This window comes from Prionailurus viverrinus, chromosome X (genome assembly GCF_022837055.1).
Source record: "Prionailurus viverrinus isolate Anna chromosome X, UM_Priviv_1.0, whole genome shotgun sequence".
Taxonomy (NCBI): domain Eukaryota; kingdom Metazoa; phylum Chordata; class Mammalia; order Carnivora; family Felidae; genus Prionailurus; species Prionailurus viverrinus.
In genome coordinates, this window is record NC_062579.1 from 84559705 (window position 1) to 84573169 (window position 13465).

General features: G+C 38.5%; 1 protein-coding gene across 1 annotated transcript in view; it reads left to right on the forward strand.

Moving 5' to 3' along the window:
* Positions 1-13465, forward strand: part of ALG13 (ALG13 UDP-N-acetylglucosaminyltransferase subunit) — a 62896-nt gene that overhangs the window by 29518 nt on the left and 19913 nt on the right. The window contains 11 exon segments of the mRNA XM_047843397.1: positions 1573-1648; positions 2645-2753; positions 3876-3940; positions 4470-4570; positions 5604-5731; positions 6405-6651; positions 7084-7197; positions 7391-7547; positions 8119-8239; positions 10449-10481; positions 10584-10639. Coding sequence (XP_047699353.1) covers positions 1573-1648; positions 2645-2753; positions 3876-3940; positions 4470-4570; positions 5604-5731; positions 6405-6651; positions 7084-7197; positions 7391-7547; positions 8119-8239; positions 10449-10481; positions 10584-10639 — 1207 coding nt within the window.

Sequence of the window (13465 nt, forward strand, 5' to 3'; positions counted from 1 at the left end):
GGGGGTGTCAACCTCAAGATCAACATCATCATTTGAAAGTGGAAGGGGCTTGACATACCCACACATATGTATGTGGAGATCCATTTTCTATTGGGGGAAGAGAAATTTTACCAAAAAGATATGTTGTATTTTGAGATGTTCAGGCTTCGGAGGTTTGATCCAAGTCAGAATCCTTTTTTTTTTTTTTTTTTTTAATTGCTAGAAGTGACTTTAGAACTATGTAACCCCATGGTTCTCAAATGGTGCTTGTTAGGAAGGCAGATTCTTGGGCCTAGTTTCACAAAATTTGAGGTGAGAGTGGGGCCAGGAATCTTCTTTTTTTTAACAAGTATATTCCAAATATTCTGATGTAGGTAAGCTGTGGACCATATTATGAGAAAAAGCTGATTGTAAACCAGCACTATCATTTTGTTAGTTGGTAACTGAGATTCACAGTGGTTACTTGAAGTAGCACACATCCAGCTAGTAGAAAAGAATTTCTCAGACTAAGGGGAGTTTTAAGAGCCTTTGAGTGTCTGCCTTTGGTACTTGCTGGAAATATAGATTGTGGCCTCTGAGGAAACAGCTGGTGTGTCAGAGATAATAAAGTAGGTGTTATCTTCTATTTCTTCTTGATTCCTACTTATGTGAAGGAAATTCATATAGGCTTGGTGCCAGTCAGGTGTCAACCTTGTCTTTTTGTCTTGATTGCAATTTTTTTTTGTAGAAGAGAGGTTTTTAAACTTACTTGGGAATGCAGGGAGTGGCACTCATGCATCAGGGTAAAAGTTGCTTCATTCTTCACTGATGATTTGTCCTAAGGATGTCCGGCTTTGGGCAATTATAGTAGTAAAAAAAAGCAAGATGTACTAGTTACCTATTGCTTCATGACAGTATTACTACAGATTTTGCAATTTAACACACTTATCTCACAGTTTATGTGGACTAGGAATCTGGGCACAGCTTAGCTGGGTCTTCTGCTTCGGGTCTCACAAGACTGCAATGAGGTTGTTGGCCAGGATTGAGTTCTTACCTGGAGTTTTGACCGACGAAGGATCCACTTTGACACTCACATGGTTCTTGGCAGCATTTAGTTCTTGGAGGTGTAGGACTGAGAAATGTGGTTTTTTGTTGTTGTTGTTGTTGTTGTTGTTTTGCTGGCTGTCAGCCTAAGGGAACCCTCACCTATTTGTCACATGTGGTTGGTGAACATGACTGCTTGCTTCCTTATAGTCAGCAAGGGACCAGCAATACAGGCACTACGTTCTTATGCAAAATAATAATATACATCTTATCTATTAAGAAGCAAACTTGAGGTAGGGGAATCCTACATGGATGTGAACACCAGGAGGCAAAGATCATAGGGACCATCTTAAGAGATGGAGGTATGAAATATAGGAGATAGTCTGCTTAAGTATATTGTAGTACATCCTAATAAAAAGGAAGCATGAATGTAAATGTTGGGGTGAAAAACTATTTGCCTCATTTTTAGACCTTGAGCTAGTTTACCACTAGGTGGTGGTATAGTCATTAGACTTAAAACTCAGCTACTGCCTTTATATAAAGCTCTTTGTTCTAAATCTTTTCAATTAGGAGTGAAGAGTTGGGTGCCTGCTGCAATGTTGAAAATACACCAGAGGGGTGCAATCAAGGAACAGAAGAAGCAAAGGTTTGAAATTTTCTAGTCAAAGAATTCTCATAATCTTGGCTTGTAGCATCATAACTTAAAAGGCCTTAAGTTAAGGTCAAGCAGTCCATTCTAGTTATATGCGGTGGGGGAGGAGTTCGTGTTTTCCTTTGTGGAAGTTTTAATCTTAAAATGTAAAATGGGTGCTTAATGTTGTCTGAGTATTTATTCTTAATGGAATTGTATAGATTGTTTTCAAAGCAATCTCTGAACACTTTAGAATTTTCAGAAGCTGTTGTTTTCAAATTAAATATTACAAATCCAGTAATAGATACTTTGTGATGAATCTTATGGATGCTAAGGTTTTTCTCTGTCATTAAAGTATGTGATGCTTGCCCTATTCTGTTCAAAGGAAATAGGTAATAATCCTGTTTGAAGAAACAGGAGAAATTTTTACCGTCTTAATAGTCCTAAAATCAAGCAGACCTTTAGTTTGAGGCTAGCTCAATAGGGCAAATACTATTAAAATAATGTTTATTTATGCCCCAAGTTCTGGGAATTTGGGAACAGTAACTATTGGATATGGTGAAATTCTAGGAAAGCAGAAGAAAAAGGAAATTCCTTTGAAAGTTGCAACAGATTTTGACCAAAATGAAATAGAATTTTCAGGTGATTTTAGGGTACAAGAACACTTGCACCTCTCTCTGTATATCAATATGAGATTTATTGAATAGCCTGACTGAATCTTTAATCTTTGTGTTGCATTGATTTATGTGAGATATATCCTAAATTGTTGGCTGCTTTCAATATTTCCCTTCTGCCATCTAAAACCTTTTAGATTATTTGCATATTGCTTCTTTAATCTCCTGATTTTTAAAATACGCAACAAAACTTACTGTGGCATTCAATTCTTTTTTTAATAAAGAAGGAAAGGGAGGCATATGTACATAGTTAAGAAAAAACACAACTTTCTTTCTTCATAGAAGGAACTTTGAAGCTAAGGATGATGATTTTGTAGCATGATTATTTTTGTTTTAGTCTCCAGAGAGTCCATCAAAGATGCTCTTCCCGTATAAGGTGCTTAAAGCCCTGGATCCAGAAATCTATCGTAATGTAGAATTTGATGTTTGGTTGGACAGCAGAAAAGGTAATGAAATACTGACAGCATGCTTTTGAATCCTGACCTCCAGGGGAAAAAATTTGCAAATTATTTCTAATGAGATGTTTTTAATGTACTGTTATAAAGGACAGCCTCCTACTTTTTAGCTTACTTAATACATGATTTTAAATCGAGAAGAGGAAACCTAGAAGTGGGGAAGGATCTTTTAGAATACGATGTTTATCTGGGACTTTTAGTTTTTCAAAGACTGTGGAGATACCCTTTAGATAACTTTGAGTACCCAAAATATGTAACTGTAAATAAGCTTATCTTAGATTTCAAGTGTTAAAACTACTCACTGATAAATGAATAGGTCAGGTGTCCACAAACTGGCCTTTAGAACAAATCTTCCCTGCCACCTGTTCTTGTGTGGTCTGTGAGCTAAGCATGGTCTTTATATTTTTAAATGGCAGAAAAAATTGTAAAAGAACAGTGTATTTTGACACATGAAAATTATATGAAATTCAATTGTCCATAAGTATTTTTATGACAGAATTGAGTGGTTGTGACAGGGTCTGTATGACCCACAAAGCTTGAAATACTTACTCTTTACAGAGAAAGTTTGCCAACTGTTTAAATAGGTAATTGTTTATGACTCCCTATAAGAGAACTAAGTTATTCAAATTTGCCCTTAAAGTTCTGCCTTCAGGGTAGCCTTTTAATGTTTCATATTCAACTTCTTGAACCTTGGTGAACCTAGGTATAATTAGCAGTCTAACGATCTAGAATGAGGTGAAGACACAATAAGTTGTTAAAAATAATAAGATGCTTTGAAGAAACTAGGTAGTGTTTGTTTGTTTTTCATTGAGGTGTGTTACTATCAAGTTGTTTCCATTGGTATAACTAAGATTACAGCCTCCCAATTTCCACCTGTGTTTTATAGCACCAAACTATTTTGGCAGGTCTCCTTAAATTAACCACAGAAATAACCTGTCAAGAGTAATGGAATGACCCTTTAGGAGTCTTCCCCCACCAGTCCTGCCCCCAGGTTTCAGCTTATAGTAGTAGCATTGTCAAAAACACTGGTAAATGTAAAGTAGAAAATTAAATGGTGTAAAACGGGAAAGGAACCAGTTCAGTTGAGCTTGAATCTTCATTTTCTTTTAATAGAACTTCAAAAAACTGATTACATGGAGTATGCTGGGAGACAGTACTATTTGGGAGACAAGTGTCAGGTTAGTTCGTCCTTTAAAAACTCAGTAATTTGGGGGTGCCTGGGTGGCTCAGTTGGTTAAGTGTTCAGGTCTTGATTTCAGCTCAAGTCATGATCTCATGGTTCATGAGATGGAGGTTCACGTTGTCCTCTGCACTGACAGCACAGAACCTGGTTGGGATTCTCTCTCTCCTTCTCTTCCCTCCCCCTGCTCCTGCTCACTCACTCTCTCTAAATAAATAAGCATTAAAAAATTAGTTTTTCCAAGGTTGCAGTTTTAGTTCAACAAAGGTCATTTACAAAATGCTAGAAAAAAATTTTTAATGGTTGTATTAAATTTTAATTACAAGCTTCTGTGAGATGATGTAAGGATCTTTTTTATCATGTGCCACATCTGTTGAGCCAGACTGGCTGGCAGTGTTTATTAGCAACTGCTTTGATAAGTAGACACTGTGCTCTGGGGGAGGAGTTGTATTTTTGTTTGTCAGAAGCCAGATCTGGCAAAAGACTTGAGATTAGATGTATGTTTACTGTCTCCTATTCTCTTTCAGGTTCGCTTGGAATCAGGTGGAAGATATTATAATGCTCATATTCAAGAAGTTGGAAATGAGAATAATTCCGTAACAGTCTTCATTGAAGAATTGGCAGAAAAGTAAGAATACAATAGTTTGTTGTATTACTAAAATCTTTGGCTCTTGATGCCTTTTTGTAGTAGTAAATTGAGAATTGCCAGGATGCTAGTAAGAGATCCAGAGTTACATCTGGTACCAGCTTAAGATGACTTATCTCAGATTGTAAAAGCATATGCTGAAATATGAAATCTCAGTATACTTGTATATAAAAGTTTCCAAATCCCTAGGCTCTAGTCAACTTACCAGAAATACTAAATACAACAGAATTCTGGTATAAAACCATTCATACTAATTGGAAAGCGGTTTGCTAAACAAGCTTCTGCCTGTACCAAGATAAGCTAGTCTGGTAATTCTCAGACTTTAACATGCCCCAGAATTACCTAGAGAGCTTGTTAAAACAGATTGATGAACTCCATTCTCAGGGTTTCTGGTTTCAGTATATCTGATGGGGCCCAAGAATTTGAACTTCTCCGTAATTTCCAGGTGATAGCTAATGCTATTGGTCCACTTTGAGAACCATTTAACTTGATTAAGCTGCCCTTCTAACCAAAAACTCAGTAGCTTAAAACAAGTTCATTTCTTGTGTTCATTTAGCATTTCATAGTGTGTCAGAAAAGGGGATCCAGGCCAGCAAAGGCTCTATCTAGACCCATTTCCATGATCATAGGGGAAAGAGGCGAACATGACAAACCACGTGGTGCTTCTTAAAGCATCTCCTTGTGTTTTATTGGCCAAAGTGGATTACATAGCTGAGCCTGAAGTCAATGGGATGGGAAACTATCATCCTCTTCCAAGGAAAGGCAACAGATATTTGTAGACTAGTCTGTCACAGTCTTTTCTCTGGAACGTGATATATGCTACAAATAGCTGTGAAATTGTACAAATTACTCTTAGGTTTTCTAACCTAAAAAGAAAACCTCACCAGGGTAGCAAGTGTGCCAGCAAGTTTAAGTAGAAAATGCTTGAAATGAAGTGGATGGGTGAGGGTATGTATATCCAGTGAAAATTAAGTCTGTGTTGCAGCGGCTTTATGGTGGTATCTTTAATTTGAAGGCATGTTGTTCCACTGGCTAACTTAAAACCAGTTACCCAAGTCACACCTGTTCCTGCCTGGAGTGGTATGCCCAGTCGGAAAGGAAGAGGTTACCAGAAAATTTCCGGGGGCTATGTCCCAGAAATGGGTTTGTATACTGAAGGTTTTTATTCTTTACCCCTTCTTAAGATCTAACGGAAGTCTTGTTCTCAGGTAGAGTTCAGCATTACTGACATTTTGGTATGGAAAACTTTGCTGTGTGCAGCTGTCCTATGCATTGTAGGCTGCTTAGCATCTTTTGACTGTCTGCTAGATGCCAGTAGCATCTTTACCACAGTTGCAACAACCAAAAATGTCTCCAGACATTGCCACATGGGTCTCAGGGTGGGGAGGGGCAAAATTGTCTGGTAGAGAACCACTGTTCAGGGGACTTTGTGCTAACAAGCTGGAGTAGATTTTAGACTCTAAAACTTGAAAGGATTTCTCAGAGAACTAGGAAAACACCTCATAGAAGCAGACATTCTATTAGTAGCCATAATTTCTGGGAAAATAAGTAATGTAGGTGACTGAATGACTGTGTTTTGATGAGCAAAGCCACCTGAACTAAAAATAGTGTGGAGATGTCCAATGATAGGGGAAATTGCCTGCTGGTTTTGCCCTTCCAAATGGAAGATCTAGTACATCCTTAAAAAATACAGTCATTACCTTCCTGTATTTATTTGGTTTGTTCCCTTGAAAATTCTAGGCATTTGGGTGGGTGGGGGGGATTGGATCTCTTGGTTTGGTTATGAAGCTTATTTCCTACTTTGTTTGCCTGAAAGCTATGTCAGAGATGGACATGAAGCAGCGGAAGAAGATGTTCAAAAAAGTTAGAGGAAAAGAGGTTTATGTGACTATGGCTTACGGCAGGGGAGACGCCTTCCTCCCGCCCAGGCTTCAGCACAGCATGCATTATGGGCACGACCCTTCAGTGCACTACGCACAGACAGCTGCCAATGTCCTGTCTAATGAGCATTTCCATCCTCAACATCCACCTCAGAGACAGGGTCGGGGATATGGGATGCCCAGGTAAGGCTTAATTGACTTCCAAGGTAGTGTACATCTCTGTTTAGGTATTGTGAATAATTCCTAGACAGAATTAAAGTAGAATTTAGAAATATCTTAATAGTTTAGCTTTCTTTTATAATCTTTGCTTAGTGGATGGAACTGATGTGTACTTAAATTTTTTTCAAATGAATTTATTGTATTCTCACTGAACAAATACGGAATGGTTGAAGAGATAAGCTAGAGCTATCAAGATGAGTGTCGGGGATATGGCACTGTATCCACTAATAATGGATAGGCCTAATACAAGTAGTGAGGGCAGAACAGCTCTTTCTATTGGGATATTTTTAGAAAAATGTGTTAATTCTACTTAAGTGCCGATAACGTGATAAAAAATTCTATTTAAGTGCCAATTACTAGATAAACAGTTTTGTTTTCCTTTCCCTTCATTCTTAGGGATTCATCTCGCTTTATCAACAGGCATAACATGGAAGCCCCTAAAGTTGGTTTTTACCCTGGCCCAGGTAAAAGGTGTTGCCAGGGCTATGATAACTTCTCCTATAGATCTCGGTAAGTGAATTTTAAATGTTGAAAATCAGAAAATGGGCAAGTTGGGCTTCATTGCTGAGTGACAAATACATGGATTAAATTTTTTTTAGTGTCAGCATTGAGATGTTTGAACAGTTATTTAGAAATTTGGAACAAGTTACCATACTATATTTTAACTTTTTTCCCCTTTTCTCTAAACTACTTAATACTTAAGTTCCTTTAGACGTAGTCACCGCCAGATGCATTGCATGAACAAGGAGTGCCAGTATAGCTTTGCCCCAGAGAATGGACAGATGCCCAGGGGCGTAGAAGAAACCATTACCTTTTATGAAGTTGAGGAAGGGGATGAGACTGCTTATCCAACTTTACCTGTAAGTAGGTCAAAGCTTTAATCAAAAAGCTGTTTACTTTTTCTCTTATTTTTTTTTTTTAAGTAAAGGCAGTGTGGATATGTTTTAGCTCTTTGAACAAACTGCAAATAAAACACTTACGGAAACCTTGAGCTTTTATCTTAGAGCTTTTAAAGATGGGAGAGGTGGGGCGCCTGGGTGGCGCAGTTGGTTAAGCGTCTGACTTCAGCCAGGTCACGATCTCGCGGTCCGTGAGTTCGAGCCCCGCGTCAGGCTCTGGGCTGATGGCTCAGAGCCTGGAGCCTGTTTCCGATTCTGTGTCTCCCTCTCTCTCTGCCCCTCCCCCGTTCATGCTCTGTCTCTCTCTGTCCCAAAAATAAATAAACGTTGAAAAAAAAAATTAAAAAAAAAAAAAAAAGATGGGAGAGGAGAACTTTTAAAGCTATTTTTAGAGAAAAAGAGTAGAGGTGGACAAATACACTTGCCTTATGGGCTAATATTTTCTGTTTTCTTGATAATTTTCTCACATATTTTGATTCTAAAGTACATTAAAATACAGCTTTTTTTGATGAACTGTGTGTCTTTGGTACAGAGTCATGGAGGGCCCTCCACACTGGTTCCTGCTGCTTCGCGATACTGTGTTGCAAGGCGAGGACATAGCTCAGGCAAACAGACCTTGAACTCAGAAGGGGCCAGTGGCCAGAGTCACAATGGTGAGTCAGTTACAGTTAAATGTCTCTTTAAAGGAGGATTCTTGTGGCATTAGTCATCAGGGCTGTGAAGTAGACTTAACAGGTTTTGGTTTTGGGGTCTCACACTGTTCCAGTAGCTCATTTTGAATGAGTTCTCAGTTCTTGTCTCAGAGCTTTGCTAGGATTTTGAAGATGTCTTGGTCTTTCTCAGAAGGCCAGACATCTATTTCTATAGGCCACCACATTGTTATAACTTATTTTCAGCTCTCTGCATAGGTCTTTTAGTGAGTTTTGATTTGGTGGGATTTTGGTATAGGAAACATCTGTTCCTTATGAGCAAGGCACTTCTTCTGTTACGGTGAAGACCATTTGTTTGTATATTTTAGGCTTTTCTGTGACTAGCTTCTATTGTACAAAACTGCTATAAAACAGTCTTTGCCCGAAGAAGTCTACTTGACTTAGAACTTTACTATTCATTGTATCCTCTTGGTCATCTACTGTACTAAGTATATTTATAATTTAATCTATTTAACTGTATCCCTCAAAGGAATTTGGTACCCTTGTTTGTTATATGAGGAAATTGAGGTTCAGAGGGTAAATGACCTGGCCAAAGTCGTACCTTTAGTAAGTGACAGAGATTTAACTTTTTTATAACTGCTTTATTTAGATATAATCTACATAGCATATAATTCACCTGTTTAAGAAGTGTGCAGTTCAGTGATTTTAGTATAGTCACAGCGGTGAATGACCATCACCACAATCAACTTTAGAACATTTTGTCACCCCAAAAAAGAAATCTTGTACTAATTAGCCACTCCCCATTTTCTGTACCAACCTCCCTTCCCCCCCAGCCCGAGGCAACCACGAATCTGTTTTCTGTCTCAAAGGATTTGCCTATTCTGGACATTTCATACAAGTGTAATCATGCAATATATAGTCTTTTGAGATTGGCAGAGATCACTTTTGAATTTGGGTTTGTCTGACACTAAAGCCTATATGTATGTTCTTAACAGTTGTTAGGGTGTCTCTCACTATGGGGTGTGCTTATTTTTACCATTTTATCATAAAATGATCCGTAAGCGACAATTCTACTCAAACAATTCTGGAGGAATTGGGTGGATTAAGGCAGTGTGAGGCAGTCTCAGTGACTTGACTTAGCAGTCAAGTTCTTTATTTTCTTGTATGTTCTTCTTTCTACTACTGATGTAGAAGAAAAAAGGTATTTCTGGGAATTTAATGAAGACAAAACATCTAGCACAAGAATGATCTGTGAAGACTTTGTCCCCATGCATGTGCATGCATGTGCTTAAGGATGTATGTTCTCTGCTCTTCTACTCAGCATGACCCTTTTGTCTTTTCCCTTTAGCTTGGTGGGTACCTTCAGATATACTGCTCACCTGTAGTGGCATATTCAGAGTAATCAAATCTTTGTTCCCACTGTAAATCTTGCTGTCTGGAGTGGTTGCATGTATGTGTTTGATAAGTGACATGTTTAAGAATCAAATCCAGTTTTGACCTGTGGGGTTTTATTTGGTGGAAAATTGTCCAATTGATGATTAATTTTCTCTGCATTTCAATGGTATTGTAGTCTTAAAGCAAAATACTTTAGTTCACTGAGCCATCCTCTGAGAACAAACCAACTTTAAAAGTATTATTTACTTAAAACAGCCTGAGAAACAGATGAGGCATGATACACCCCTTTAATGTCTACTTAAGCAAACTATGGGTCATACTTAGTACTTTACAGACACCATTTACTATATATATTAAGCACCATGTTCTGTTCTGTTCACCCCCTATGAGCTGGGTACTGTTACCCCTGTTTTATAGTGCAGAAATTGATGCACTATAACCCACTTAAAGTGATGTTAAGTTCTATAAGTTAGTCAGGATTCAAATCTAGACAGCCCTAACTCCAGAGCCAGTGAATTTAATCATCGTACTCTACTGCTTGACTAGAAAGATTGGATACAGCTCTGGGTTTTTCACCTCTGCCTGAACTCTTAAGATCTAAGGAAATTTTCAGAGGAGGAATTTGTCCTGTTTACTGTCAGTCCCTGGCTTCTATATCTGTTAACTGGTATGAAAGATCAAATCACCTGTTTCAAGGACATAGGCATTTTAGTTTTGAATATATATCCATAAAACTTGAGAAAAAGCAAGTGCTGGCCATCTGGCTCTGCTGAGCTGAAAAGCCCTACATAAACACTTCTTCTGTCTTTTTTTATAGGGAGATATCATGAAGATTATATTTATCCTTCAGGTCAGTGAGATCTAGATATACTCTGACATTCTTCATTGTTTATACAATTTTAAATTGTAAAATAATGCTCATGTTTTACTTTACTTTGGCTATATTCTCTAGAACCAGACTATGAAACTTCAGGTGTTTATAGCACAACTGAATCTACAGCAAACTTGGTAGGTATTTCATAATAATGGCAAGCACTTCTGTCTCCTGTGTACTAGGGCACTGTTCTCAGAGCTATATATAGAAATATATTTAAATCAGAACAACCCTATGAGGTAGGGTTTCACTCCCATTTTGTAGATGAAGAAATTAAGACCCTGGTGTTAATGTATTTAGAGATCGTCCTAATGTGTTGACATAAGAGGAAATTTGGACACTGGCAGTGATGATTTTTTTTAGGGGATTTTATTATGATTTTTCAGTAAGAGTGGGCCACAAGTCTTAGTAACTTCACATAACAAAAGTTTGTTTCTTGGTTCTGCTTCATGTCCACTGGAGGTCTACAGGAGGGCTCTGCTCAGGGACTTGGGCTGATAGAAACTCCATTAAAAGGGTAGTGAATGATGCACTGGCTCATAACAGCCTCCACCTGGAGATGACACATGTCACTTACTTTTTCATCTGCCAGAGCATGCTCCACTGAAGAGTCTAATTTCTATGTGCCTGAAAGTCAAAAAGTTTGAAATATTTAACAGCACTAAGGACTACAACATTCAACTCAAACTCCCTCCCACAGGCAGATTACTTGCTTCCACCTCAAGGGAGGCAATCTAGAAATCTTATTCAGTGTAATTAAACTCAGAGCCCAAGGTTTCTGGGAAATGTGTAGTGTTCTCTGAATTGGGTCCAGATGTGGCTCATCTTCATTTGGAGGCCTAAAACCAAAGATACAAAGTTATTTCATCCCTACGCACCCAGTTTACAGTGGTGGAGCCGACTGAAGAATGGCAGTAAAAATTCCCATTCAGAAAGAGGGGAAAATGGGAGAAACACAGTTCATGGCCTGTAGGTGACATCCTGGACAGACAACCTAGACATGGGGACTCTTCCCTGGAGAGGCTCTCTGATTCATTGCTTTCTGGGGCTCTTGGTTGCTCCAAGGCCCTTCTTTCCTTGGCCATATTTGAAGTAGGCATTGGAGAATAGTCCTTCTTGGCAGCTGAGGAGCTTTCTCAGCCTGCTTCTCATTCAAAGAAAATTGGAGCCCAAGGCTTGTTTTATCTCAGTTGGATGGTTTTAGTTCTCATAGTGTCTTTGGCTGCGTGATTAATTTATTATGCTGCTTCTCTATTTGATTCCTATTAGTTTTATATGCCGGTAGCCATACTGACATTTCTTGTTCTATAGATACACTACTTAGATTTGCTATAATTTGCTTTCTTATTCCTCTCTGTCTCTCTCTCTCTACTTGATTGCAAGTACCTGGGCTTCTCAGGGATGGAGGAACCATACTTTTAGAGGCTTTTCCGTGAGCCATTTTGTCCAAGAGCAAGGATTCAATGGATATTGCATCCTTAGTTGGACACATGCTTTGAGATATCTTAATGTAGTCAGATTTTAACAGTGATTTGAGTTCTGCTTCAAAGCCAAGTTTTAACTGCTCTTCGTTGTCCAAAGCACTTAATCAATTTTATATTTTACAGTTTGGGGTTGAAGCAGTTACCTCTTCAACCCTGTAAGTCTCTGTATTCAAGGATTCTCTATTCCGTTTCATTCCTGCCTACAAACTACTTTTTCTATACACACCTGTCTTAAAATAGGTTGCTAAACTCTGCCAACAGTAATCAAAACACAAAACGAACATTGTTTTCCAAACCTCCCCTAGGAGCTACAAGCTCATAATCTCCTTTTCAAGTGACATTTTTGTTACAGTAGCACCCTACTTCTAATTACCAAAATACCATTTCAGTACAGCTAAGTTATGCTACAGTAACACTCCCCCCCCACACCCCAAATCTTAGTGGTTTAACACAGGACAGTTGTTCTTGCTAATCCTGTGTCTAGTATAGGTTGGTAGCAGGCTTTTGTTTGTCATAGTCACTTATGGGACCCAGACTAATGGACATGGGCTTTCACAGGTACTTTGGAGAACTAAATAAAGTAATTGAACACTGGCTTTTAATACTTCTGCTCGTATTTCATTGACCAGATATATTACATGGCCACACCTAACTTTAGATGGGGCCAGGAAGAACAGCTGACCATGTACCCCGAAGGAGAACTGGGATATTTTTAAGAACTTGTTCTCTAGAATAGAGAACTTTGTTCTCTAACTATGGCAAATCTTAATTTCACATACTGAATTTTTGTTTTCACTGTTCAGGTGATACATTTTAGGAATGAAGAAAACTATGATATGTGATTCTCTTCCCCTTATTTCTCCTTCCCTTTCCTTGTCCCTTCTAGAGGAATAGTTTTTCCCCCCACTCTGCCATTATTATTCTCCTCATCGGCTTTTTATGTCATTTCTTTAAATAGCCACCCTAGTGATTTCACTCCAGTGAAAAAGCAAGCAAAAATCTCACCATCCAGTTTGACAAGAGTAGATACTTAATTTCTTTCTGTCCTTTTATCATTTGTCACATGTTCCTTTTTGTTCTGAATTTCCATTATCATACATCCCGGGTAACTTTCAGTCCCTTCAGGATGTGCTCCACTCCCACACCCCAGTCACCAACGCTGTAGCAAGTTTTTAAGTAATTTTTATCACAGCATGCTGTGGGGAGAGGTTCAGCGCAGGACTTAAAGATGTCCAGGCTTTAGAGCCTTGTAACAAAACTGTGAACATTTATTGAAACTTCTTATTTCTGTGCCCAACTCTCAACTGAATCCTTCTGTAGAATTGTTTAACATTCACCCTGGGCTTTCTGAGCCAAAGCCAAAGTTTGCTTTTTGGCAGGTGCGTTGGGTGTACTTGAGCACAAACTTTAGAAATGTGCAGTCTTAGATCCACGTTAACTTGGGCTCATCTTTGTCACAGTGTGGTTCCTCTTGTT